The sequence below is a fragment of the Hyaloscypha bicolor genome (genome assembly GCF_002865645.1).
Source record: "Hyaloscypha bicolor E unplaced genomic scaffold K444scaffold_57, whole genome shotgun sequence".
Taxonomy (NCBI): domain Eukaryota; kingdom Fungi; phylum Ascomycota; class Leotiomycetes; order Helotiales; family Hyaloscyphaceae; genus Hyaloscypha; species Hyaloscypha bicolor.
The window spans coordinates 204,639-231,266 of NW_020194559.1; the positions used below are offsets into that span (position 1 = coordinate 204,639).

A 26,628-nucleotide genomic window follows, 5' to 3' on the forward strand; every position below is an offset into this window, starting at 1 on the left:
AGAAGATTACAGCTAGATGGCACATCTGGTTTTGGAGCAATGCAGCCGCCATTATGTGCAAACCACAGAGATCATAGCATCCCTCAGCTTGAAAGCACCTAGAGCCCGTGAACGAATATTTAGGGTATCGGCTGCAGGCACAATACCAAATGCCTTCGTTCGTCCAATCCAGATGCGGTTGTCGGTGAGCAGTCTCTCGATTTCATCAATACGGTCTCCAGATTTGGTGGCCCATTGGGAGATATCGGCAAGAAATCAACTCAGTGTGGGAGAAGTTTAGTACGATTAGGGACAAAGCGGAACTTGACTCGACCAACAAGTGTGGAACCTCTGATGAACTAAAGTATAGACCTGAGTCCCTGACTGGCGTCTACCCCTGTCCTCTCTGGCCAGGCGATCCACAGATTTCCAATTCCGAGTCGTTCAAAATTGGGTCCTGAAGACGTGAACGATTCCTCAGTCAATCAAGAACAAAGTGTTATATAAAGCATTGAGCCTTCTTGAACAGTTTCACCAATGTACCCAATCACGTTACGGGCTATCAAGGTTCCACTCAGCAAGAAGAAGTTCATCAACCGTTCCGCCTTGAAGCCAGCCGGCCCTGCAATCTCATTCGTCCTGTATTCAAACCTCTTGTTGGAGCTCCGCCAAAAGATTCTCGACAACGCCATCTTCGGCAGACACTTTGGCGTCCAAGTGATCGAAATGGCAGCGGGCAGTGGACTAGCCGAGCTTGTTCTCATGGCGGTTTGGACAATGCCATGACTACGAGCGGCGAAGGTTACCGATACCTCTCCAGCATATACCGTTACCAACCAATATTCAGGAACGGTAAATTACCGCCCAATGAGGAGAATACCTTCTCATTCTCCTTCCATAGGAGAGAAGTTCCGAACGCTAGCGCAACGTATGCTCTTCTTTTTGGACATTGGAGAGGGTTCGAACACCCATGAAGTCCACTTCCATTGGGTGAAGCCGGCGAGTTGGGCGAGACACTTTCGACAATAATTTCGAACGTGCCGAGGGAGACGCTGTCAATGAGGCTTTCGGAACCCCGGGGGGACGCACCCAGCAGTGAGCTTTGGAGGACATCAGTTGGGTTCGGGAGCGCTACGCCTCTGCTAGAAAGTAAGAGCCGACAGATGAGGAGATCATAGTGCGTACTCAAAGAAAGAACTCCCGTTTGTCCTCCCCAATATCACCACTGGCCCTGAAGCATCCTCCCAATGTCATAAATGGAATGGCTGCTTAAACAAAAAGAGACGGTTCTCCATCAAAATGAAGTCAACCGAGTCGCTTGCAATCCCGAGAAAGTCGTTTAGTATGGTCAGAATTCTATCCCAAATTCATCCATCATTGATGAGAAAAAGTGGCGCTCGCGTCATCCGACGTTTGAAGATGGACAAACAGTCTTCTGCGGAGCATGTTGAGCATCCCAAGAAGAGCCTTGATAATCCAGGAATCAGCGATGGCTCTGGTAGGTTCGCCGTGGACCAGATGGCCGACGAAGCAAGTCAGGTGCCCGCCGCGGTGAGCCACAACTCAAGGTCGAATATCTTGACAATGCATAACACAGCACAGTGTTCAAAATGGCCCTTCTTCAGAGAATAACCGGATCCTTCGGTGATCCCCTGACAGCCGCAATCGGGAAGATGGTTGGCCTCGGTGGCCTCGGTGGCCTCGCTGGTTGGGCGTGAATTTTCTTAGGAAGTCGAGCGGGAGAACATCGAGGAGGGCGGTCCCGCTGCTGAGAAGGACCTTCACGTTGTGGAGGCTTGAGCCTGATGATCATTGACGTTGACGATGTAATGACTCGAGAGCTGGCGGATAGTCTGTTCTATCCTTTGAGACAAATATATAACCACCGGCAAAATCAACCAGGTAACTATCTTGCGCCGCGGGCCGGAGCCGTAGGCAACCAGAATTGTCTGAGGAGATACTATCGTATGAAGGACCTGAGGTCAAACACGAGGATCTCTATGACGCATGTTGCAGCTCATGGTGTCTATTAAGACTAAGCTGGAATTGGGTAGTGAACGTGATACAGACTAGGAAGAGACCGGGCCACGGTCGTGGGATGCTCAGTGGAGAAACAGAAAAGGAGTACTGTGCGATGAGGTCAAGCCTGATGCTGGCGAGGTTAAGAAAGCCGCTGAGAAGGAGCAAGAGGAGAAGAGTGAGATTTGGGACTGCACACCTATCAATGATTTTAGCGTTGACGATCCATTCATCAAATCTTTCAACTTGGTCATCAACAATGACATGTCTGTCATTGAAAATGAGGGGCGTTCGGCTGCAATCCCCTCTTGGTGAACATTCTTCTCTTTCTGTCTCGAAGGCTACGAAGAACGACAAAGTCACCAAGAAGGCCCCCAAGAAGGAGACTGCTACGTCCGTCAAGCAGCTGAAGGCCAAGCCTGTCAAGGAGGAGTGTGAGGGGGCGGGTGACGATATCCAGGAGGTCGAGCAAGAGGGCGTTGAGGAGAGCGGTTCCACTGCTCTATCCTAGAGAAGGGTGTCATCTACTTCTTCTGCCGTACCCGGGTTGGTGTTGAGGAGCCTCCTCATGAAACTCCACGTGATGAGAAGGGCCAGGTTGGTGTTGAGGAACCTCCAATGCATCGGGGATGTTGCTCGCTCATACATCGTTCTCCGTCCGCTTCCTCCCCGAGCCAGGCTTGGCGAAGGCCTACGTGAGCATCCCGGTGATGCGAGACTCTTGCCTCTGGTTCTCGAGAGCCAGCTGGCCAGACCATGTGTCATTGAGAAAGACTGGATAAAGGCCTACAACCGTGCCCATTCCAAGATTTATAAGGCCGAATGCAGGGCGAGCTGTTCTTGGCAGCTTCAGCGACCTCCACAACGAGATCCTCAATGATGGGATGCCTTATCTACCGGATATCGAGGTACTTCCTAACATCGTGGTTGATCAAGATGAGGCCAAATCTCCGAAGGGATATAATCTTACGAAGAGATCTCCACTCGCCAGCCACAAGTGATCTCAGCCCTTGGGTTTTCGCAGCATGACATCGGACTACTATCCTGCTGACCATCGCATGAGCCTACCCGGAATCTGTGGTCAATATGCCTCCCCATATGGTGGATCCTCGCAGAAGAGACAAGGCCCCATGAGATGGGTATGGCGTCAGATGGGAGGCCCCTCCGAGATACAGCCATCGACGAATTGATCAAGAAAAGGGTCTTGAGTGCCAATTTCGTGAATGATGACACGAAGTCTAGTTTCTCGGGCTTCATGAGCAGGACTGGCGAATGTATACCCTGCAAACTCGATGAGAACCAGACCGACCAAACCATATAGAGCACCTTCACCACCGTCAGTCTCGTACCAGAATCCATTCATCTCCGAGCCACCAGAGGTCATGTCCCCAACCTCTCCGGAGGTAACTAGATATATGAGACGCTAGGGCCAAAATCGGTTTCAACCTTCTTCAAGTATTGCGATAGATGAGAGTCGAACATTCCCACGTGCCAGGATTCTCCCACCAAAAGCTGCATGCCTGTTCGAGCGCCATTATAGCCGCTCAGGCTGAGAAGCACCGCGGTATCTTCCATCCAGCAGTCTTCGTCACCGGAAACCCAAATGCCAGGGAGATGGAGATGGCCAGCTTTTTCTGTTGACTGATTGCAGCTTGCGAGCGTTGTGTGGCCACCATGAGATATTCTCTCTACTCGATGGAGACCCGAAAGTGATCTCGACTTTCAGGAACCCCAAATCACGCAGGCCATAGCATCACTGAGCTTGAGGGCATGCTCTCAATACGGTTTGTATCGTTCCAAGGTCCCACGAGACCTGCCTCAAGTTGCCATCACACAGAAGAGGGCTGCGATTCCCCACTGTTCTAGCCGATTGTTACTGGTTTCAAGTTTGCGTTCCCACTTGGCGTGGGCTATGGCAAGAAGATTTCAGCTAAAGCCACAGGCGTCTGCCTTGAGGAAAATGGAAATTTGGTAGCATGTCCCTCCTTCGCCGAACAAACATCCCCTAATGGTACCGCCAACGCCGACAGAAGAGTGTTGCGATTCCACTTGGGGCGAACGATTTGTTCAGGCAATCGTAGCTGGTCTTCGAAGTGCCTTCTCGTTCGGTTCCGGCCATCGCCTATGCCTGCCAAAGACTCTGGTATTAGCCTGTCCCGTCCAAGCGGGGGCCTTCCAGCTCGCGCCTATATTCCCCTTCGCTTTTAATACTCTACTCTTTTCAATGTTGCAGTCCTGGTTCCCCGACACACCCAGTGAATAGTATACCGCTCCCCGGAAGGAAAGGACAGGCCGCTCCAGTAAGAGTTCATGTTGGCGAGGGTAGAATCCTGCGGTCTCCCCTCGGTCTTGACAGGGGCAGTGAGTTGGTTGCTAAGAACAAGGTACGTTACTCCCCCTCCCCTTTCATCTTCCTAAGCTGGCGATCACTTTGTAGGTCTCCGAAGCCTTCTGCACCTACGTCCGTGGCCAGAACTGGAGGGCTGCCAATGCCTACAACGCCCAGGGTTGCCACCACAAGATGGGTTCCGCAGGCCGCTTCACCGTTGGTCCACGTAGCTGCGCTCGCCTTTGCTGCATCGCTGGTGATCAAGTCCGAATCCGCAATGTCGCTTGTTCTCCTTCTACTAGAGGTAGAGATGCAGGAGTTGCCGAAGGATGTTGCTTTAGACTTTGTCGAGGGTGGTGGCCTCGGCTACCGGGCCGTCTTCCCTGAACATCTCTGCGACCGTCCTTGGTTCCACGACATATTTCGAGGATATTGGCTGGTGTAGGAGAGAGTTGCTGGGGCGAATCTTCCGCGGGCGGGGCTTGGTGATTGATGGGCTTGGAGTTTACGTTCGGAGAGAGGTCTCCGGCTAATGCCATGTGTAAGTTGAAGTCTTCCCTTCAAGTTGAGTTCTTCCTTGTCCTGCGCTTTCTCACTTCGACGGCGACAGATGATGAGAAGTCATTGTCTGATGTCTTAACAAGGCCACTGGCTTCGTTCTGATATATCACGAAATGCACGGCTCGCTTCGTTCCCATCTACTGTTTGACTTCAGATGATTGGATAGCGTTGTTTGATGTACAGCCGAGTTAGCTTCGCTCTGATGTATTGTATACCGTCCCTCCAATTCTTGCACACGAAAACTTGCTTCGCTCCCATCTCCTGTTCATCTTCGGATGACGAGAAGTTATCGTTTGGACGTTATCTGAAGGTGCAATTTCGAATCGGTTTCGCTCTGATCTTTCTTTTTGTCCTCAGATGACGAGAACTTGTCGTTTTGTCGTCATCCTATTTCTGACACGATAACTTCCTTCGCTTCACCCCCATACTTCCCTTTGTTTCTCTTCTATCTTTAAAAGAACAGATGAGCTAATCCTTCCCAATAGTGGCTACCAACCTCAACCTCAAGGTGAGTTTGACCTTCGCGTGGCCTTGAGGATCAGTATTCCCAATCACAATGCTAGCATCGATGATTGGTGAATTGGAAGAGCGTATTTCGGGTTGTTGGTTAAGGAGGACAAGAACTTCATCCAACCATAAAGCAAAATTCCTTCTCCTACCCATGAATTGAATAATTCGACTTTGGTGCTTGCTAATATGGGAATGGATCTTATTTCTGTTTTTGGTTGAATTGATTAGCCAATAGCACCTGAGGGGGGCTGCGGTACCGGAAATACAATCACCATGGCCTGGAAATTTGTTCAGATTAACCATTGAGAGGAATGAATTGACGAAAGCTTCGTCCAAAATAAAGTGCTGTTGATCAAGAACAAAGTCAAGTTCAGGAAAGTGTTTCCAGCACCATCGTCCATCGTTCTCCCCTCCCCAACCTCGACTCCAAGGGCAGAAATTACACGGCTCAGCTCGAGACACTTGGGAGCTGTACAGTTGGCCATGACAAATCAAACAGAAATCCCTGCTCTCAAAGCAGCAACACAAAGAGCCCCCTGCAGCTTCCGCTTGAGTCGGCTTCCCCAGCATCTGAATAATCAAGGAGCATTGCCAATGAATTTACCGTCTTAGGGAAATCTCACGTGGCTATGCGTGACATAAGGTGGCTCAGACCATGGCGACTGGCCTTTATCAATGGTGGCAATTGCCGTCTGACTTCCTGACGCGTCCATGATACTATGATAGGAGTGATCGCGCTATCGCAATGCTCCAATTGTGCAGACGTTGTTGTCTTCCCCACGTTTATCAACTTTCTGGAAGTCTCGGAGCCCACAACGGTGAACCCTATCCCCTTCCTTTAACTGGAGTCAATCTCACCATGATTTATCATTGTATGCTGATCTTGCCCTTTTCTGTCTAGATCAAGGTTTACCTTCAATTCAACCAATGGGTGTGTCACATGTTCGCTTCGAGACTGGGAACATTCGTCATATTTGTTGACCCCTGCTGTCCTCAGCTCGAGACGCCTGCAGGCTCGTAGATTGTGACTGCACAACACTTTGCTGAAAGGAGTGAGCCTTGTGCCGTCGCAGAACCATTAGCAAAGTGTACGACTCTCTTTTGCCCCCTTCTTTGCAGTTTCAGAGCTGATTACTCGTTCCTCTTAGTGCTGCATACACAAGCTTGCCGCTACCCACCTACCCACTCCCCCCGCATGAAGTGCTCGACGTAACGCTTTACTCAAGCCCGAGTAGTTTCGAAAGTCTATACTGCCGATTTTCCCGGAAAACTGGGGAGATACCTGCTGCCAAAATGTCGGACCACAATGGAGAAAGGTTAGCAAATTCCCTCAAATACGAAGGAGAGGCTGCTCGTAGCCCCGGTGCCTGGCATAAATTTCTCGAGCCTTGCTAATGATGGCATTGCTCAGTCACAAGCGCAGTAAATCGACTCTCCATAAACTGCGACGGAAGGAAGGCAAGGACGACGATAAGGAGAGCAATTCAGAGGAAGGATCGATGACTTCATTGCCCCTTGGGGCAGCTTCCCCAGCCTCAGTCGCCCATCATGCCTCTCGCGGCCACGCTTCAAAACCATCGACAGGTACCGCAGGGCTGATGAGATCTACTTCGAATCTGCAAGCTCCGAGAATCATGCCAGCCCAACCGCCCCTTCAAGAGAAGACGGTGTCCATCGAGCAATCGGTCAAGAAGTTCCGTATCTTCGAGGCGCTTCGAAATGGAGACACTGCGTCAATATCAAAAGCGATAAGGGAGACGGATGGCAGTCGTATAAGCACATCTAGCGCAGGGGGGGCAGGATCTTCGGGACTGGACGACACAACCATATTGCATCTTGCTATACAGTGCGCCGAGCTCCCTGTGATCGAATACGTGCTTTCAGACGGTGCAGGGTCGATCGATGTCAATGCGCGAGATAAGGATGGGAACACGGCGTTGCATGTTGCAGCTCAACAGGGTCGAGGGCAGGTTGTGCGATTGTTGTTGGATCAGCCTGGCATCAATGATTCTATCGCGAATTACCAAGGCCGCCTGCCCCTCGACCTCGCGCGAACCCCAGATATCTTCCAGCAACTACAATTATCGCGGTCTATATTTGTCGATGGAAAGATCAGGCAGGTACAGGCGCTGGTTGCCCAAGGGGATTACAAGACCTTGGGTGCAGTTCTGGAAGAGCCGCGGGTGAAGATGGTATTGGACATCAATGGGGGGGAATTTGCTTCGGACATCAACACCATTCAGTCTGGAGGCACCTTGTTACATGAAGCAGCGAGACGGAAAAATACCGCCTTGATTCAGGTCTTGCTTCTCCATGGAGCTGACCCTTTTCGCCGAGATCGAAAAGGAAAATTGCCTCAGGATGTTACCAAAGACGACACCACGAGAGCTATGCTCAAGCGATCTCCAGCTGCAGTGGCTGCACAGCGTGGAATTCAAGAAAAGGCTGTCCTTGGTAATGCATCTCAGCAAGGAGCGGTCAATGCTGCCCCAGGTGATGCACTTGCAGGGAAAGAAGGTCGTGAGATGAAGGGCTATCTGAAAAAGTGGACGAACTACCGGAAGGGTTATCAGTTGCGATGGTTTGTCCTAGAAGACGGAGTCATGAGTTACTACAAGCACCAAGATGATGCTGGGTCCGCTTGCCGTGGTGCCATCAACATGAAAATAGCCAAACTTAACATGGACCCAACCGAGAAGACGAAGTTCGAGATCATCGGAAAGTCATCGGTCAAATACCATCTCAAGGCTAACCATGAAGTTGAAGCAAAGAGATGGTTTTGGGCGCTCAACAACTCCATACAGTGGACCAAGGACCAAGCAAAGGAAGAGGACAGACAGAGGCAAAAGAGCGCAGAAATGCTACGGCAAGCAAAGGCCGAACACTCTACCTCTGGTTTGACGCGAGACACATCCATGGCAGACCTCACTAGCGATGCAACAAGTGTCGCAGATACTCGACGAAGCAGCTTCCAAACCACCTCCCGGTTAGTCCCACAGCCAAGTACCGGAAAGCATAGCGGCCACAAAGTTGCATTTGCCAGTGGAAGCGTGGGGGACGATGAGGAAGGCACAGCCTATGGATCCTACGAGCCCAGCTTCATGGGAGATCCAGGCAAGACGCCGAGCAATAATGGACCGCCCATAGGCACTGATGGGGACGATGACGACGAAGAGTATGGCGAGGGCTCTAGTGATCCTGAAGCGCCAGCCACGAAAGATGCATTCGAAATCACAGCACAGTCAGCGACGTTGCAACTCGATATGATGGGGCAAGTGAATGCTGCCCTGCAGTCCGAGCAAGTCAAGAATCCAACTCTTTCCATATCGGACTCCATCGCCATACAAGCAGTCCAGACCTACGACTCTTCGATACGCAACCTGAAAGGTCTTGTTGGAGATCTCCTCAAGATATCAAAGGACAGAGACGCGTACTGGCAATACCGCCTTGACCGAGAGGCTGATATGAGGCGAATGTGGGAAGATAGCATGGCGCAGGTGGCACGGGAGCAAGAGGTTCTGGAGCAAAAAGTCGGTGAATCAGAAGAGAAGAGGAAGTTGACTAAGCGAGCTCTTCGCGAAGTCATCGAGGGAAGCACAATCATCAGCAGTCGTCCAGAAAGTGCGGGGGAGCCCTCAAAGACCCAGGAATTTGTAGATGCTCTTGAGAAAGTCTCTCTCAATCACGATGGCACCGCACTGAGACGGAAATCCACAGCTGCAAGCTCTCTTCGCAGGAAGTCGATCCTTCTAGAAGTGGGCAACCTCTCCGAGACAGAGTCGGACGACGATGAAGAATTCTTTGATGCTGTGGATGCAGGAGAAGTAGCCGTTGCTCCTAAGCTGCTTCCGCCAAGTTACGAGGGTAAGAGTATCAAAAAGGAGAAAGAGAAAGTCGCCGAGATTGAAGGCATGGATCTCAGTCCTTCATTCAAAGGCTACGAGACTGGAATTCGTAAGAAGCTCAAGATGGATGCAGATGACAGACCTAAGATCTCCTTATGGGTGAGTTTATCATACGAGATTAAGATCATGGCTAACATTAATTGTAGAGCATTCTCAAGTCTATGATCGGCAAGGACATGACGAAGATGACACTTCCGGTCTCTTTCAACGAACCTACCTCCTTGCTCCAGCGATGTGCCGAAGATATGGAATATGCAGACCTCCTTGAGGTTGCGGCTGATAGGACAGACTCCACTGAGCGAATGATCTATGTGGCTGCCTTTGCTGCAAGTGAGTACGCTTCGACTATTGGTCGAGTTGCGAAGCCTTTCAATCCTCTACTTGGAGAAACGTTCGAGTATGTACGGCCAGACAAGAACTACCGCTTCTTCATTGAACAAGTCAGTCATCATCCTCCGATTGGCGCTGCATGGGCAGAGTCGCCGAGATGGACGTATTATGGAGAGTCTGCAGTCAAGTCAAAGTTCTACGGCAAATCTTTCGATATAAATCCTCTCGGTACCTGGTTCCTCAAGCTCCGGCCGAACAGCGGTAAGGAAGAGCTGTATACTTGGAAAAAAGTTACATCTTCAGTCATTGGCATCATCACTGGCTCACCAACAGTTGACAACTACGGACCGATGGAAGTCAAGAATTGGACAACTGGTGAAACCTGTCTCATCGAATTCAAACCTCGCGGCTGGAAGGCATCCAGCGCATACCAGATCACTGGCCGGGTGAACGACGCAGATGGCCAAACACGCTTCAGTATCGGCGGCCGCTGGAACAATCGAATCTATGCCCGCCTGACTCCCGGCTATGAAGCCACGCCCGAAGAGCCCAAAGTCGGCCAAGTAATGCACCACCGCGGCAGCGTCAGCGAGCCCAACCAAGCCTTTCTGGTGTGGGAAGCCAATGCCCGCCCAACCGGCATCCCCTTCAACCTGACCCCCTTCGTCGTGACCCTCAACGACATCAACGAGCAGCTAGAACCCTGGCTTCCACCCACAGACACGAGATTGCGACCCGACCAACGAGCAATGGAGGACGGCAGATATGATTTTGCGGCCACGGAGAAGAATCGCGTGGAGGAGAGGCAGCGGGCGAAGAGGAGGGAGAGGGAGCAGAAGGGGGAGGAATTCGTGCCGGTTTGGTTTAGTAAAGCGAGGTGTCCGGTCACGGGGGAGATGTTCTGGCAATTTAATGGGAGGTATTGGGCTGAGCGGGAGAGGGCGAGGGAGGAGAGGGCGTGGACTGGGGTGGAGGATATTTTTGGGATAAATGATCAGATGGTTAGGAGGGAGACGTGGAGGTGAGGTGCGGGGAGGGGGTGTATGTGAGATGTGGTAGATGAAAGAAATAAGAGAGAAGGAAGAGTATAATAGTATGACTGTAGTTAATTGTTCAGCAAGTGTGAGCAAATAGGTATATCAAACATCGAGGGCAGTGAATGAGATTTCATTCCACTAAACATTTCCTGAGTTTTATTAAATATTATGAACCACAAGTCAAAAATGATTTCAGCCATCACTTTCCATCCTTTATATCTCGTGTATGCCCTGTTACGATTACCACATTCCTTCCTTCCAGACCTAACCCGATTCAAATCAAGCCAGCCCAAATAGCAGCCACAGCAACGACGGCCGACATCCCATTAAGGAACACATTCCCGCTAACGAGAACTACTCCTGCACTTGTTGATTGTGTTGGGGTACTGGTGCCGCTTGTCTTGGTTTCTGTTCCAGTAGAAGTAGTTGTTGACGTAGGAGGTGAGGCAGAGGTAGAAGTAGAGGCAGAGGGAGGGCCGTTGACGGAAGAGAATACTCCTCCTGCTACGTTGGCGGGTGTCGTGCTATCGGTAGTTTTTGAGGCTGCTAGGGCGTAGGAGGCGAGTGTATCGCCTGAGATGCTGGGGGGTTTGTTAGATTGGTGGCGGGATGTGAGAGATGGAGGGGAGAAAGGGAGAAAGGGAGAGGGGGAAAAGGGGAAGAGGGAGAAGAGACATACGGCGGGTTCACAACCCCAACCATCCCCAGCTGACAATGCATAACCTCCGAACAGTAAAACCAAATCGGCTGCGTATCGTTGACCGTCACCACAAATTTTGTAGCATCTTCTCCAGAGTCTGGGACTATGAAGCCGGAATAGAAACCATTTGGTGAGGGGGCGCAGGGGGTGCTGAAGGAGGACTGCGCGACGTTGTGTTTGCCCGGGAAGAAGTGGAAGGTGAGTGTGTCCCCAGCCGAGGCGGAGGTAGTGTTGGGGGAGAAGGAGAGCGCGGGGCCAACAGTGATGTCGTGGTTTATGGATATTGAGAGGACTGTGAGGGGAAGGAAGAAGAGAAAGAACGAGATAGGGGTGGCATGACGCATTTTGAGGGTTTGGTGGAGGCTCTTGAGTTTGGATTCGAATGTGAAAGAGTAGGTGAGAATTGGAAGCTGACAGGTGTTTGGGGAAAGGTTGGGGACTGTTGTTTAATCTTGGAACGTTCCTCCTTTATATATCTGAAGACTCTTTGTTGCAGGGCTCGAGAATAGGCCTTGCAAAATCGTATCCTGACGCTGGACTCCATCCGACTTGCGTGTTGATCATAGTAATCGGATGAATGTTCAAAATTTCGCTGATAAATTCATTTGCTTCCAGAAGGAGATTAACGCAATTCATCTCCTCTAGGAAGCAATCACCAAGTTGCATAGCCCACTTGAACCTTCACACAGTCCTCGGCTCTCCCATCAACTCAACCAACCCGAAGAGTCTCACTCAACCTCGACGTACTTTGTGTGCTCGGATATGAAGCTATCCGAATGTTGAGCCTTGTAAGAAGGCCAAACAGTATACCCCAAGTGGAGGACTTCCTCATTCTGGCTCTTTTCGTGGCTCTTTAGACGAGGTGCGTGGTCAGGAGAAGCAGAATCGAATTTCGGCCTTACTCAACACTGACGTACTTCTTCTACTCGGAACTGAGGCTATCCGTCTTCTCAGCTTTGCAAGGAGATGAGAAAGATGCAATTGGACCTCTTCGCCTCTGCGATGTTGAAGCGGAGGAACCTTTCCGCGGCTTACACCCGTTACACGCACTCAGCGCAAAGGCGTAATTTTTGCGACGGTCTGGACTTTATTACAAAGCATAGAAGGACTTGTTGAGAGTGGCTTCACCCTATACTTGCTCTTGCAATTCAGGATAAAGTGTCGATGGGTTGGAGAAGGAGGAAGGGATTCCGCCGCGGGTCGGAGCAAAATGGGAGAGGATAGCGACTGGGGTTCACAGAACCAAAATCTCTGTAGAAAGCGTCTTAACAATTTCTCAAAAATGTTCAATCACACTGTCAAAAGCTGGCATGGATCTTGGTCCAGAGGGGTCGGACCCCAATATTCTAGTGTTAACGTATACGGAGAGGGTTGACTTTAGATATACGATAATTCGAGGTTCGTTCGGAGCGGAAGTAGAAGCCGTGTTCAAAAGGTCCACCTTGGGGACATTGATTCATAGCCCGGCGTTTTTTCGTTCGACGCGAGCCAAAGCCAATAGCCAGCCCCCTGCAAAATATCGTCCTGTGCTGTAAGCTCAACGACCTTCTCAAAACATCCACCACCAGCTCCAATATGAAGCGCATAGCTCAATTACCTCTCGCAGAAGGCACGAATGCCTTCCGCAACTGCTCGAGAGCCCGGATATCCTCACCATTTACGCAGCGATGTCTACACAATTCGCCACCGAACCCAGCAACAGTGGCTCCCATCACAGCTTCCGGCCCACCGCCAACAGCACCTGTACCAAGCGCTGAACATGTGGACTCGCGAGTTGCAAGACGGAGGAAACAGGCGGACCTGCTGAAAAGAGGACAGGATATGAGGGCTATTGCTGGGGGCGCTGGTGGTGGATCGGCGAAGCACAAGAGATTTTGGAAGGATGTGCATGTGAAGCATACGGATGGTGTGGACTCCATTCAAGTCCTAAATCACCTTTCCATCTATTTTGTAGGGCGCGTGCTAAAGAGTTGATCTATAGAAGGCCTCCAGGTCCACTTGGACAAACGCCCCCTCCGCCGCCCATCAAAAGCCATCCTCACAGTCCCCCACCACAAACCACACCTCGCATCCGCCATCGCCCTAGAATGGGATCTCTTGGTGTCCGCCCAACAAGCACTCAAACACCACCTTATTCCCATGACCTCCCTCGTCTCCCGCGCCCTCGACATCGCAGATGAAGATGAAGCAGGAAAGGGGGACATCAGGGCCAATATAGTGAAGACTGTGATGCGGTATCTAGATACCGATTCATTGCTATGCTGGGCGCCGGAAGCAAAGCCCGATCCGCCGGGATACGATGTCCACGTCAAGAGAACGGAGAGTCTGAGGAGTATTCAGAGGAGGACCGCGCAGCCGATTATTCAGTACTTGACGGAGAAGGTGTGGCCTGGCGTCGAGATCGTACCGGTGCTGGATTCAGAGAGCATTGTACCGAGGAGTCAGCCGCAGATGACGAGGGATGTTATTCAGGGGTGGGTTAGCGGACTTCCTGCTTTTGAGCTTGCCGGGTTAGAGAGAGGAGTTTTGGCGGGGAAAGGACTACTCGGTGCAGCTAGGCTGCTGGTTGAGTGGAGCACGGAGTTGGCGCATTTGAGGGACGAGGAGGCGGGCAAAAAGTTTGGGGTTGAGGAAGCGGCGAGAGCGGCGAGCCTGGAGGTCGATTGGCAGACGGGAATGTGGGGGGAGGTGGAGGATACGCATGATGTTGATAAGGAGGATGTGAGGAGGCAGTTTGGGAGTGTGGTCTTGCTCGTCTCGGGCGAGGCCGTGTAAGTTGTGTGTTTGACGATTGTACAAGTTGTACAGTATATTTAGATGTTTATATATTATCATATCACACTCCTCTCCTCAAATCGAGGACCTGCTGAGCCGGGGGGGCCGGCGGCAAGCGCTTTCTGGTGGCAAGTTGCCTGTGTATCTGTGGAGTCTTTCATGGCAATGACAAAAGTTCAAGGTGCTCTTGCTGTTCGTTCAGGGTTCATATTTCACGCGTATGTTGTGTCTTCGTACATTTCAATGAGGGAATTGCGGTAGCGGAGTCAAGATTCTATTGAAAAGGCAGCCAGAGAAGTATCATGCCTAACGCTCCCGGAATCGATCTTGGAATACCAGACCTCGAGACAATTGCTTGAGCGGCTTTCTTGAAAGGTATAGGAGCGACGACGTTTGAACATCGACACAGTAGAACATCTACTGCTCGTCTCACTGACGTCGTCAGTGTAGATACCGTCTTGCTCATGGTTCCAAACCTCCTCTATTTGGTATCAGGAAGGATAGGCCCATTACCAATATGCGTGAGACTCTGGGTGTCAGTAACCAAAGACAGCACCGCAGTAGGCTGAGAACCCGTAGAATACGGCCCCAAATCAAAAGCCCAAAGGCTTGTATCATCCGACTGGAATCCCGGAATCGAACTCGCAACCACTCTGTTCACCTCACACTTCCGTCACAGCTCTACACGTGCTATTCCCGAGCACAATGCTGCCGTTATATTTCGCCAGCGGATCATCGCTGATACATACATCCCAGAAATCCTCACATACCTCCACGGTTATGATATCAGACCAGAATCAGCTGGCGACGTAATCACTGTATGGGTAGGTGTGGACGGAGTAGTAGGCGAAATTGTTTGCCAAAGCTGGGCTCCGAGGGGAATCCAGAGGCCATTGCAGGAGAAATTAAGGAAGTCGGCGCATTGGGGGCAGAAGACCGATTATGGAGCCCAGTCGGAGCTGTAGCAGCCTTCCTCTGCAAATACATTGGTTGGGTTTGTTTAATTGGGAGGTCAGCATATTTACCAGGAGATAGCATCCGCGTGCAGGAGCTGTATACCAGTTGCCCCCAATGCCCGGTAGAGTAGGAGGAGGGCGAGATGCATCAAGGCTGGCTGATTCTTAGCATGCTGACGGCTGAGGCGACAAATGTCCAGAGGGCGAGCATAGTGCACACCTTCTCCTCCCAATTCAGAGTCATTTTCTCAGAACCATATTCAACATCCATTCCAATAGGAAGTCCTCAGGATCTCGAAGCCGAGGGTCATGGGATTCTGTTTGGAATTTAGTGCGGCGAAGCTTTCATTGGCAAAAAAACAGTGGAGCTTTGTGAGTTCACAACGACGATCACCTACCTTTCGAGTCAGCATCAATTAATGCGTGGAACTCTTCATGCTGACGCTGTTCTTTGCAGCTTTGGTTTGCTGCTAGGAGAGGTGGAAATCTTGTCGTCCTCTGAGAGCTGAAAACCGTGAAGCTTCCTTGCGAAGTGAGGTTTGTTCGGACTCGCAAACGGACTCGCTAGAGCGGAGGAATCGCATCCCGACTCTCTGACCCTGCAGTTCCTTCTGCGTCTTCAATTCCCCCGATATCGAGAATTTGAGACACGAGCTCGTCCAGAAAGAGCTCCATTGACCAGGACATAGAGAGTTCTATGGACTCGGATGAATCAATCAGCTTCAAATTCCGAACTGATTGCTGTACAAACACGTTGGCCCGACTGTGGCACAATGCACACAAGCTGGAGGCTGAAGCAGCCGCCCCATCAATGGACAATGTACGGCGTGGCTCTCATCCAAGAGCTAGTGGGGCAGTTGACCCGGCCCCAATAGGGCATGCTATAATGGCTGCCTTGATATGATGCGGCCTGGGCATCCGTTCAATTCTCGTGTTAAGAAATCTCTCTCGTAATCCCGCTTCTTCATGGCTATCTATTCTTTTTAGCAACCTGTAACCTTTGATCCTTTCCATTCTTCACGAAGTTTTCGATCCCAAGTTGTCTGCTAGAATCCTATAGCCACCATGGAATCGTCAGAGAAGCCAATTGCGCCGACTGATGTGGCAGATGCTCGTGGTAACGAGATCACATCGAAAGAGGAGCCAGAAACTGCAGAACAGAGCATTGAGGAGAATGCATCGGGTCCTGAGTTCAGCCCGAATTGGAGATTCTGCTTGGCGTTTTGCTCTCTTGCTGTGGTTACACTGGCGGTATGCATATTCTCCGAAAGTCTTCCGGCTTGTGAGACACTCGGGTCGACATTCCTCATCAGGACTTCTCGAGACCTTTGATATCCCTTTCCTATCAAACAATACTAATTTCATTAATCCAGGCAGCTCTAGACGCGACCTCATTATCGGTCGCCCTCCCCATCATCGCTCAAAAGCTCAAAGGGACAGCCATTGAGGCATTCTGGTCTGGCACATCATTCCTCTTGACTTCGACCGTCTTTCAGGTAAATAAAAAAAAAGTTTAGTTTTATAATATTAATTCTAAATCAAAACCTTAGCCCAGCTATGCCTCGTTCTCCCATATCTTCGGCCGGAAGCCCTTGGTTTTCGTGGCCTTGACTTTCTTCACTGTCGGTGCGATCATTGCGGCAGTTTCTAATAGCTTTACCGTCATGCTTGTTGGACGAAGCCTGCAGGGTATTGGGGCAGGAGGCATGATTTCGTTGACGGAAGTTATTATCACTGATATGGTGCCATTGAGAGAGCGAGGGAAGTGGTTTGGGTGAGAGCTTACTCTTTTTCTTTTTACTTGCATGGTTGCTAAACAACTATATAGTTTTGTGAGCGGAATGTACGCAATAGGCTCAGTCTCGGGGCCTATTGTTGGAGGTGCATTTGCTCAAGATGGTAGGCTACTTCGAAGGTTCATCGTAGGTTGTTTGCTGATCGACTACTTCGTAGCTTCGTGGCGTTGGATCTTCTGGATAAACCTCCCAATCATTGGCATTGGATATGTCATGGTCGCATTCTTCCTCAAGCTCCAACACACCAAATCCGCCCCTTTCCTACAGCAGCTGAAGCGTGTTGATTGGTTTGGATCAGTCCTATTCATTGCATCCACTACTAGTGTCTTGATCCCAGTCTCATGGGTAAGAAGCACTCCTCTTTAGCAAGAGCAATACTAATGTGGACAGGGCGGTGTGATATATCCATGGAACCACTGGAAAACGCTTGTCGGTAGGTGTTGGGGGAGAAACCCTTTCCTATTTGCGACTGTTTCATGAGATTTTCCTAATACAATGTCCTCTCCCGAAACAATCCCAATTGAGCAATTGCTGACTCCCCCGTTACCTAGCACTAATACTGGGCATTGTTGGCCTTGCGGCTTTCGCCCCTTACGAAATGTACGTCGCCAAGGAGCCCATGGTCCGATTTAGCATCTTCAACAACTTGTCATCCAAACTCGTCTATTTTCAAACATTCATCCATGGACTGCTTCTCTGGAGTCTCCTCTACTACTTGCCGATCTACTACGAAGCTGTCAAGGACTACTCTCCAATCATAACCGGCATCGCGGTGTTCCCCGAAACGTTCACCGTCGCTCCAGCTTCCATCGTCGTAGGAATCACCACAAGCATTACGGGGAAATACAAATGGGCGCTCTGGGTTGGCTGGATTCTCACGGTGCTGGGAATGGGACTCCTCTATCTGCAAGACGTAAATACATCCACCGTTGCCTGGGTCTTCCTGAACCTGGTACCCGGACTCGGAACCGGAATTCTCTTCGCCGGCATGGGTATCGCCATCCCATCCTCAGCGGCAGCAATCGACAGCGCCTACGCCGTCGCCTTCTTCTCTTTCTTCCGGGCCTTTGGCCAAGGAGTCGGCGTCGCTATCGGTGGCACGATCTTCCAAAACATGGTCCAGAAAAAACTCCAAGCGTATCCCCTCCTTGCTCCTTTCGCTGCCGAGTACAGCAAGGATGCTGCGGGCTTGGTACAGGTTATCAAGGCGATGCAGCCAGGATTGGCGAAGACGCAGCTCATTCAAGCATATGCGGATAGTATTAAAGTGATTTGGGTTACGATGTGTGGGCTCGCTTCTGTGGCGATGTTGACGTGCTTCTTTGTTAAGGAGTACTCGATGGATATTCAGCTGGAGACGGAGCAGGGGTTTAAGCATCATGGAGAAACTGTGGATGTTGAGTCAAGCGACGTGGAAAAGAACTTGGGGAAGTCTGAAGGTCGCATTTAAAGATCTGGTTTCGTCTTAGACGTGAAGGTTACGAATTTTCGTTCTTGACTGATACCCCGCTCTTTATTTAGACTCAGTTTTTCATTATATGATTTCTGCTTTTTAAGATAATAATTTTGTTGCCCAGATAGTTCTTGGATATCGAAAAATGTCATGTAGGCTATGTGATTTCGTACTGTACTTCCGTACAACGTTCAAATTCTTTGGCTACGCTCAATTTTCTGAGAAGGCTCGCAACAAGAGCCCTAAAGCTCGTCTCAACTAGACCTCAATCACTAGCTTCATACGAATAAGAATTACAAGATACATTAACTCATATGTTACACCGAACCCTCCATGATCTATGCCAAGTAACGCCATTTTTAAGATACCAATTAGACAATTTGTATTTTAAAATTGTCTCTTGACTGGGCAAGTCAAGCAAGAAGGTCGAGTCTACACCTTTCAGCCCAAATTGCCGCACCATCGTGAATTTGAGGATGGCCGCATATGGCCAGGAAGGCCTGATGAAGAGTCATGTTCAACGTCTTTCTCTCCGCAGGCCCCTGGATTGTGCCAGTTTGGAATCCTTTGGACTCCTCTCTTAGCTGAGGTCTCGTAGGCTTGGGGTCATTTGGATACTGTAATTGTGTCAACTTGACTGCAAATGGAATCGTGCTTTGCTTAAATCTGAAAGGCTGTCGTCACCTTCGTCTATATGAATTGGGCAGCAGGTGGCCCTGCTAGAACGTTCACGAGCGTTGGTGCATCCCGCATTGTGTTGGAATGCGGCTTGTGGCTGTCTTCTGGAGCCTCCGTTCACCCTCTGCAGCGAATATACTGCCATAGTGCCTCAAGAAACGTAGTTATAAGCTTAGAGTGCCCTCGATGTTAGCAGGCCTTTTCTGCAGCGCATCAGCTCAATTTCCAGTTGCTCCCCCTAAGTGTTTACCTCCGTTCGCAGGGAAGACGCTGCCCAATTGATCCACTGGCTGCGCTAGACACCATTCGTTCTGCAAATTGTTAGCATTTGTTGAACTTGAGGAGATCTTTAAGTTTGTTTTGTTCACCAAGCTTGCTTTCAAGTCAAGAGCATGTGCAGAGTTTGACAAGAGAGGTTGTCTTTCAAGCAGAAGCTGACTTTTAGAAAAACAAACTCGCACTGTTTGGTGGTTTCAAGGGCGCCCTCCAAACCACACTCATTGACCGAGCCCAGCTAGGGAAATGGGAGCCTATGCGAAGCATTTCAGACCAGACCGCTGTATTATCATATAGGACAAGCAGTCGTCCATGATAGGTTCTGAATGGAGCCCTTTCTGTCAAGTTGAAGGTTGCAGGGCCGCGTGATTATGACAAGAAACGAATTTATGCATATGCAACCAGCAGCCATAGGCTTCTCCAGCAACACACTCCTTGCACTGAGCTCCATAGAAAGTTGGGGAACCCATCGGAAGACCCAGCCCTCCGGATCAAGCAAGGGTTTCCGGGGGAAGCCACCAACTCAACGGCGAGGCTCTTCGGGAGAGGGGTGACCTGGGACAGGCTTGCAATAACCGCTCAGTCACGTCTGCCGTGCTGAAAAGGCAGATAAGCGGATCTCCGATACGCTGTGCCTTACGCCCAGCTCTGGTGAAGGGACCGGCATCAATCCGTTTCCCGGCCAACAACTCGCCAGGGAGGGAGATCGTCAGGTCCGAGCCGCCGCGTAACAGGGGGCAGCAGTTCGCGAGATCTCATTCCTTTTCTCTCTTTCATTCCAACTTCTCTTGAACCAAAGCCCCCGCTGTAATCGAAATGTGAAACTGCTGTTGAAGATCAGCACCTTTACTGAGCTATCCGCGCTGAATACTCACTCTCACTCATGCGCCCCTCCATCAAAACTCAATTATCATTCTCTACACGAAAAATCCCCCCAAATTTGAGGGGTTGAAAAGGGCGGTCTTGCCGTCGTATAATGAATGGTACGGTAGTCCACAGTTCGCTCTTGCAATTTGATGGAGATAAATTTCAGACTTCTCTTTATTCATTAAACTGATCCCTGCGAATCCATCCAGTGACTTGGATGACGCATAAACCTTTCCTATCCCTTCCTTCAATTCCGGAACTGTTACTCGCACTGGAAAGATCTCCACATAATCAATTTCTACGCTCCAGGACAAAATAAATATTCAACTTTGAGGACAAAATGAATGTTTGCTAGTTCTTAGAGAATGTCTTTAAGCCCCCTTTCCAGCTCTCTATAAAGCGATAGTCTAATTTTGAGAGCTACCCGAAAGGGGCGTTCAGAGCGCTCTCGGCACGAAGACTCCGGTGGAAATAAGAAAACATGTGGAAGCGCACTCAATTCGTTGATTCTGGGGAAAGCCATCTCCCTTCCCACGCCATCACCCACAATATGCAGTTGTTTTCAAAATTGGTAATCCGGGCAAGAATGACTGTGATGAGAGCGGCACCCCACAGGGGCCCTGGCCGATGTGACGGCGAGTTCGCCAATCATCTCTGCAGTGAGAGAAACGCCAGTCAGGCTTCCGCATATCTGGGCACCAGTCTGCAGGTTGTCGGCTATGGCCTTCGAGTGAACAGAGCAGCTGGAGAAGTTGGAATTTCAACGACGCCAGTTTGCTTGCCGCGATACCGCGGGATACATATTCCTACCGTGAGCACACATCAGCAGGTAGACATGGAAGAGAGATTATCCCTGAGCCTGGAAAAAGGATCAAGCGAAGGCTGAGCAATAATCTTACCACCCCAGACTCTCGACCGCGGGCCAGACATTTCCCATAAATACGGAGTAAAGCATCGGACGCTCGGTCGATTTCTGGCAGCTATTCCATGCGTATCCCCGAGAGTTTGGAAGCAACCGTGCCATGCAGTATGCGTAACACCCGTATCCCGCTGTAATCCATGCACGCGCTTGATATTAAATTCGTGACGAATCCGAAATCACCTTGCTGCTCCAATGATGTTTCATGGGCAACCCATGCTCAGGTTGATGGAAGGGCCGAATTTGTGCACATTACCGAATGGAATAGCAGCGGAAGGGAGCACATTATTCACCGCGAAGTTTGAGGGTGCTGACCGCATAGACGTTGTCTGAAAGGGAGCCTCGACTGACTCATGTAGCTCACGCCATGGCCAAGCAATACAACTCTCGTTTTGGTATTTCGCCATGGATCGAAGGATGCTGATGGAAAGGGACTCTCTGGTGGCAGGTCGTCGGTTGGGTTGAGGAAAGAAGAAATTGATGCTTGAGTGCCCGACGATGCCGTCGTATACGTAGGTGTCTCCTGTTGGCCGATCTCTACGGTGGAAGCACCTATCATATCCCAGCCGTCCTTGTAACACAGAGGCTCGTTTGGCTTCAGGGGCTGTCCAGCCTCAAGTCAGCAATTCGCAGTGGTCAGCTCTAGAGGAGTCAAAAAGGGAGAGGGGAAGAATAATGTTTCGTTCACAAGAACAGCTGAAGGAGATGTGCTGCATCGACCACAAGTTGGAGCATCTTTTACGAGGCTCAAGGGTGTTTAGGTACGTATTTTGCTTTGGTAGAAAGGCTGCAAAGCTTCATGTCTTCCGCGAGAATGGCCCAAAAGTTTCAGTGGAGCTGCTAAAAACAGTTCGGAACACCTCCAGTTCAACAGATGGCAGCAAATTCGACACTGGGCTCAGCCTCAACGAGTTCCTGCTTCTTTCAACAGTATAACTACCTCGATGTTAGCTTTCAACCATTTAGATGCCGCGCACGTCGGTGCTGCTCACCAACTTTGACGATCGGCACACTTCGTGTCTCTACCAGTGGTCCTCGTCCTCACCTACCTTCAACGGATCGCGATCTTACCCACCTCTGTGTAAGTCGACTCTTCTCGTGATCTTATAAGATCGCCATCAGTCTTTCAGAGGGTCGTGATAGGAAATCCTGGTCTACTTGCTGATCGCACCAAAGGTCCCTTCCTTCTGTTGAGATCGTTTGTGTCTCCGCGAGGACTGACCCGACCTCAATCATCCAGGAGATAGAGGCACCAAATCCCACTTCTTCGAATTCATATTATGTCGATAGTCCCTGCCTTAATCCACGAATCAAACCTCATTGGCATCAGAAGAACAGCCCCCTCTGCGAAGCAACGTGATCCCACTGCCGAACTCCTCTTCCAGCTCTGCGAAAAAATACACATGGATGACTGCCCACTGCAACAAGTATAAGGCGAGCGTATCTTGTGTCGCAGGGAGGTTGCCGGGGCAATCTTCTCATCCCTTTGTTATCGAAGCGCTCTGGAAAGCCCATACACTTAGGCTGAAACACAACGCACGGCTTTGGAAAGGTATAGTCATGCGGAAAGTTCGGTTATGTCCAGTAGCGCATGGACTCATGTCATCCACTCCTCATCGCAGATGCATTGTTGCAGTGCTTTTGTTGGATTCGAATTTAGGGCTGATCCGAAGGAGCACTTCGTCGCCACGTAATGGAGGGTTCGGGCTCATCTTTTGGTTTAGAGGCAAGCATCAAGTCAAGCCATGGCTTCTATCATCGGATATAGCACAACTAGTATTATTAATGTTGTTGCGATGAAGAATGTTGGCCAGCAGTCCTCCTCGCACTTCGATTTAGCACTATTTCTACATACTTCCCGCAAGCAAAGTCAAATTTGGCCTGATTGTTAGTAAATTGTGGCTCTAAAAAACTAGTATTTTTACAATCGTTGGGGTTGTATCTATCTTTAAACAGCTACGATTGTGTTCAATGTTTATCTCATTTGATAATCCGCTCTAGAGAGGGATCCAAAACTTACCTAAAAGGTAATTCTATTTATCGGTCGAAGCCCTAAACAGAAAATCCAAAAAATTATGAAATAGCAATCAAGCTCTTGTGCAGTTTCATACCCCACTGAAGTTTGACTTTTCTTATTATTGAGCAAGTGAAGCAACCTCTCCCCTGAATCGCTTACCCTTAGCGAGCCCCTGAAGGAGCGGCTAAGCGATCTGAAAACTTGCATTATACTATCTTCATTAGCTTGTTAGGACTCAGCTACATGTATGAGCTTAAGTAAAAAATATTTAATTTCGACCTTCAGTCTCACTGGCGTTAATTCCTCTCCTGTTATGCCAAGATTTAAATGGGATACAAATATCTTGGGCGCCAATGAGCCAAACAAGTCAGAGACAGTCGCTGGGAGTGTTGACGTCTACTCATTCTGAATTACCAGTACACCCTTTCCACGGTCATTCTGCGTATTAGTCATAGAGTAAAAACCAATCAAGTTATCGGTCATACATGAACCTGTTCAACTCACGTGACGAGGCGCATGCACGCGGGTCTGTGCCTTGTGAAAATATTGACGCCTTCCCAACATCGCAACACGCATCAAATGGAGCTATTGGAGATCCAGACTGCCCCATCCAACTGCGTCGAAAACCTCTCCCAGCTACGAGTACGAATTATTCATCTACGCAACACGCGGGCCTTTTAGGCGATATTTGAAATGGATTCAATAAAGGCGGTGAATAGCCTTGCATCTCGAAACATCAATCCTACGAACACGGCAAAACATAACTTTTAGATAACATCAAACTGTCGAACATGGACACGCTCCATCTGATCCCCACCAGAAGCTCTGCCTTACCGCCCAGCGCTCGAACCCCAAACAGCGACAAACCCTCATCCGTCATCATCTTTCAACGAGAAGCCCACTTCAACCTCTGCCTTCGATCGGTCCTTGACCTTCAGTGCATTCCACTCACTGGCGTATTCTGTGAAATATTGCCTAAAAACATTATCAATACTGCACCATATCTGTACATGATCAGCATGGATCGCCCGACAAGATTTGGGGTATTCACGTCGCTGTACCCACGAAGACTTCATATACTTTGCCCTCCGTTACAACACACATGATCAAGGCGAATAGGAAGATAAAGGTTGCAGTTGTGATCGCCATCATCAGATGAGACATTGGAAGAAGGAACAAAAGAAAGACAGGACACATTAAAATCAACAGGATGCTAGAGACGAGCAAGAATCGACCGACGCCCCTCTCAGCGGCAGGAGAGAAGAACGTGAATCGTGAGTCCTTGGTTGGCTTTTTCATCTCCTCACTTGCCTTGACAATTCGCTTCACGCCATCAGCATTGTTAGATGTCCACAATCCTCTTGTAGTATCGTTGCAAGGGGATTACGTACCCTGATGGGAGACCAATGGTGTGAGTCTATGTGGTCGCGAATGAGTTCCTCACAATAGCTTGGGGGGTTCCCCGAGGTAGCCACAAAGTCTGAATCGTGGAATATGTAGTCATAATAACCCGTAGTAAGTGGCTTGTTAGTCCAATGCCAGTTGAAGTACGACCGGTGCGTGCGAGCCGGTGGCTTGCCAAGTTGTTGCAAGAAGACTTGGTTCCGAAGTATCTCAACTACACTGTATTCAGTCTTTTTATGCCAGCCACTTAGACTTCCTTGATAAATGCTCACCATACTCCTTGAGCTTAGCCATCAGTTTATCTATCAAGTCTGCCTGGGCAGCGTCCCAGCCTTTTTCATGCTTGGTCGACCTTAGACGGTATGTCATATCGGGATTTGCGGCGTCCTCCCTGTCTAGTTTGTATAGTTCCTTTTCCAGCTCTGTTATTTGTACTTCGAGGTGCAGAAGGCCGCGGCTGTGGCAGTATTTAAAGCTGCGATGCATGGAGAGAGAATCGTCACAGCTGATGAGAGCCGCTAGCTGTGGGAAACCTTTTGGATATTCGTCCACTGTGCAAGCATTCATTAGCCTCCATCTTATTTAAATTGGAACGTTAGATGGACAACTCACACTCCTCTTGTATGAACTTGTCATAGCCTCGCTCATGGTTGAGTTGTTCCCGCTCTTCAGTACTCTTTCGAGTGGGTAGTCTTTCTCCAAGCCGATCAGAAAGCCGCTGCCAAGCTGATTTGATGAAAGAATCTTGTATCGAGAAGTACCTGTATTAGCTGACTTGAATTTAGGACTCTCTTGCTCACCACCCATACCTGGAGACTCCAAGTTGCCCTCGCTGGTACCTGGCGTCATGGTACCACTCGTGGTACTCGTCGTGGGACTTGCTGCGGGACTGTCACCCTGGTCGTCGACTCTTCCGGGTGTTTGCTCGGGCGCACGTCGCTTTCGGACTCCAGCGCTTTGCATTTCTCCAAGATTCATCTCTGCTTCTGCTCGTTCTTCGTCAGCAACTCGACATCTCTTCAAGACAACCGGGCAAAGCCCCTGGAGCTTGCGGGCACCCTTTGTCACTGCCATCAGGGCCCAGGTGGCGGCTTCGAGGAGAGAGGCCATGGTGGACCTTCAACACGATCACCGCCTCCAAAAAGAGGCCCATTGTGACGGCGACTACTCCTCCCCCCAGAGAGCGACTTGCTGCCCAATGCAAGCAACAAGGCTATTATGATCGCCTAATTTGTGTGTGACAATAGGGGAGGCCGGGATCAGTTGGCCCACACCATCTTCCAAAAGACCCGAGCCAGTGATATTCTTACGCGATTAACTACCCGCCAGTTACACTTCTACTCTATTGCAAGGCTGTCGTTCCTTCTTTTCACGAGTTTTCAAAGGGTTTGAGATGGTTGTTGTGGAGATATACGACGTGGAGACTAATGCACGCAATCTAAGGGACGGGCCGAGGGGGAAAGCTTGCTGGGATACAGCGCTGGGGAGTCGCTCTTATATAGACAACGCCTGCCCAACGTGCTGTGCGGGCTGCTGCTTTTGAGCATTATTGGGTCCACTACCGATGGTGTGACAAGGCTTGAGCGATTTACGACCTCACTCATACCAGCATTTTCACGCTGGAGAACAACGAATTTCGAATTCGACTTTTTTAGTTAACTGATTTTGCTGTTCCTGGTCGTCTATATAAGTGAAATCATTTTTTCGAAGAAAATTCTAGCAAACTCTAGAAATTCATTGATCTGCGCCGCCCAAGTACGCCAAATTCAGTCCCAAAACCAACGTGAACCGCCTTGAAATCGATTTCTGCCCACTGAAAAATTATACATTATGCATTTTCCGCTTCCATGACATGCTCATCCCACAGCCTGGCATTATATTCAACTCCCGCTTCACCCAGATGCTCCCGTGGAACCAGAGGTATCAACTGTCGGCGGCCATCTGACTGGCGGGTCCTGTGCCGCGTCAGTAAATATGGACTTAAGATCGGACATGTTTCCTTACGGGTTCCTCCTGTCCTCCAGCAATCTCTGCATATTCGAGCTTGGCATCCGACATCTCCTTTGATCAATGCAGGCTTTTCTCTTTGAAGGCGCAGATTTACTCCCAGTTCCGTC

General features: G+C 49.9%; 9 protein-coding genes across 9 annotated transcripts; 6 read left to right on the forward strand and 3 right to left on the reverse strand.

Annotated features, from left to right (window-relative positions):
• Nucleotides 1–1,278: 1,278 nt before the first annotated feature.
• K444DRAFT_628897 (uncharacterized protein) lies at nt 1,279–1,697 on the forward strand (the record flags this gene model as incomplete). Its single annotated transcript, XM_024882973.1, has 2 exons — nt 1,279–1,477; nt 1,582–1,697. The coding sequence occupies 2 exons, from the start codon at nt 1,279–1,281 to the stop codon at nt 1,695–1,697; spliced, it is 315 nt and encodes a 104-aa protein (XP_024737766.1).
• Nucleotides 1,698–3,833: 2,136 nt separating this feature from the next.
• K444DRAFT_382102 (uncharacterized protein) lies at nt 3,834–4,952 on the forward strand. Its single transcript, XM_024872352.1, has 3 exons — nt 3,834–4,382; nt 4,436–4,868; nt 4,938–4,952. Exons 1-2 carry the CDS (start codon nt 4,309–4,311, stop codon nt 4,770–4,772), a joined length of 411 nt encoding a protein of 136 aa, XP_024737767.1. The 5' UTR covers nt 3,834–4,308; the 3' UTR covers nt 4,773–4,868; nt 4,938–4,952.
• A 1,389-nt stretch (nt 4,953–6,341) lies between these two features.
• Nucleotides 6,342–10,937, forward strand: K444DRAFT_381892 (putative Oxysterol-binding protein like protein C2F12.05c). The gene is made up of 4 exons (XM_024872351.1): nt 6,342–6,486; nt 6,547–6,714; nt 6,810–9,402; nt 9,450–10,937. Exons 2-4 carry the CDS (start codon nt 6,692–6,694, stop codon nt 10,656–10,658), a joined length of 3,825 nt encoding a protein of 1,274 aa, XP_024737768.1. The 5' UTR covers nt 6,342–6,486; nt 6,547–6,691; the 3' UTR covers nt 10,659–10,937.
• Nucleotides 10,938–10,944: 7 nt separating this feature from the next.
• K444DRAFT_652423 (Cupredoxin) lies at nt 10,945–11,714 on the reverse strand (the record flags this gene model as incomplete). The annotated part of the gene is made up of 2 exons (XM_024885795.1): nt 10,945–11,251; nt 11,350–11,714. 2 exons carry the CDS (start codon nt 11,712–11,714, stop codon nt 10,945–10,947), a joined length of 672 nt encoding a protein of 223 aa, XP_024737769.1.
• A 1,207-nt stretch (nt 11,715–12,921) lies between these two features.
• Nucleotides 12,922–14,329, forward strand: K444DRAFT_612134 (ATP12-domain-containing protein). The gene is made up of 2 exons (XM_024880072.1): nt 12,922–13,276; nt 13,352–14,329. The coding sequence occupies exons 1-2, from the start codon at nt 12,946–12,948 to the stop codon at nt 14,143–14,145; spliced, it is 1,125 nt and encodes a 374-aa protein (XP_024737770.1). The 5' UTR covers nt 12,922–12,945; the 3' UTR covers nt 14,146–14,329.
• Nucleotides 14,330–16,166: 1,837 nt separating this feature from the next.
• Nucleotides 16,167–18,406, forward strand: K444DRAFT_588261 (MFS general substrate transporter; the record flags this gene model as incomplete). The annotated part of the gene is made up of 7 exons (XM_024878048.1): nt 16,167–16,352; nt 16,475–16,597; nt 16,652–16,875; nt 16,930–17,000; nt 17,055–17,242; nt 17,288–17,330; nt 17,449–18,406. The coding sequence occupies 7 exons, from the start codon at nt 16,167–16,169 to the stop codon at nt 18,345–18,347; spliced, it is 1,734 nt and encodes a 577-aa protein (XP_024737771.1). The 3' UTR covers nt 18,348–18,406.
• A 5,285-nt stretch (nt 18,407–23,691) lies between these two features.
• On the forward strand, nt 23,692–24,377 carry K444DRAFT_612138 (uncharacterized protein). Its single transcript, XM_024880073.1, has 2 exons — nt 23,692–24,111; nt 24,159–24,377. Exons 1-2 carry the CDS (start codon nt 23,899–23,901, stop codon nt 24,264–24,266), a joined length of 321 nt encoding a protein of 106 aa, XP_024737772.1. The 5' UTR covers nt 23,692–23,898; the 3' UTR covers nt 24,267–24,377.
• K444DRAFT_612140 (uncharacterized protein) lies at nt 24,053–24,831 on the reverse strand. Its single transcript, XM_024880074.1, has one exon. The coding sequence runs from the start codon at nt 24,784–24,786 to the stop codon at nt 24,433–24,435; it is 354 nt and encodes a 117-aa protein (XP_024737773.1). The 5' UTR covers nt 24,787–24,831; the 3' UTR covers nt 24,053–24,432.
• Nucleotides 24,832–24,939: 108 nt separating this feature from the next.
• Nucleotides 24,940–25,778, reverse strand: K444DRAFT_382273 (uncharacterized protein). Its single transcript, XM_024872353.1, has one exon. It carries the CDS (start codon nt 25,619–25,621, stop codon nt 25,094–25,096), a length of 528 nt encoding a protein of 175 aa, XP_024737774.1. The 5' UTR covers nt 25,622–25,778; the 3' UTR covers nt 24,940–25,093.
• Between the last annotated feature and the right edge of the window lie 850 nt (nt 25,779–26,628).

What these genes read in the sequence shown, in the direction of transcription:
- K444DRAFT_612138 (XM_024880073.1), top strand. Translation starts at nt 23,899, where the DNA reads ATGGACACGCTCCATCTGATCCCCACCAGAAGCTCTGCCTTACCGCCC. An exon ending in TTATCAATACTGCACCATAT is followed by an intron (nt 24,112 to 24,158) that starts CTGTACATGATC and finishes TGGGGTATTCAC; the next exon opens with GTCGCTGTACCCACGAAGAC.
- K444DRAFT_612140 (XM_024880074.1), bottom strand. Translation starts at nt 24,786, where the DNA reads ATGGTGAGCATTTATCAAGGAAGTCTAAGTGGCTGGCATAAAAAGACT.
- K444DRAFT_382273 (XM_024872353.1), bottom strand. Translation starts at nt 25,621, where the DNA reads ATGGCCTCTCTCCTCGAAGCCGCCACCTGGGCCCTGATGGCAGTGACA.
- K444DRAFT_381892 (XM_024872351.1), top strand. Translation starts at nt 6,692, where the DNA reads ATGTCGGACCACAATGGAGAAAG. An exon ending in TCGGACCACAATGGAGAAAG is followed by an intron (nt 6,715 to 6,809) that starts GTTAGCAAATTC and finishes GGCATTGCTCAG; the next exon opens with TCACAAGCGCAGTAAATCGA. An exon ending in GACCTAAGATCTCCTTATGG is followed by an intron (nt 9,403 to 9,449) that starts GTGAGTTTATCA and finishes CATTAATTGTAG; the next exon opens with AGCATTCTCAAGTCTATGAT.
- K444DRAFT_612134 (XM_024880072.1), top strand. Translation starts at nt 12,946, where the DNA reads ATGAAGCGCATAGCTCAATTACCTCTCGCAGAAGGCACGAATGCCTTC. An exon ending in GCATGTGAAGCATACGGATG is followed by an intron (nt 13,277 to 13,351) that starts GTGTGGACTCCA and finishes GTTGATCTATAG; the next exon opens with AAGGCCTCCAGGTCCACTTG.
- K444DRAFT_382102 (XM_024872352.1), top strand. Translation starts at nt 4,309, where the DNA reads ATGTTGGCGAGGGTAGAATCCTGCGGTCTCCCCTCGGTCTTGACAGGG. An exon ending in AGTTGGTTGCTAAGAACAAG is followed by an intron (nt 4,383 to 4,435) that starts GTACGTTACTCC and finishes ATCACTTTGTAG; the next exon opens with GTCTCCGAAGCCTTCTGCAC.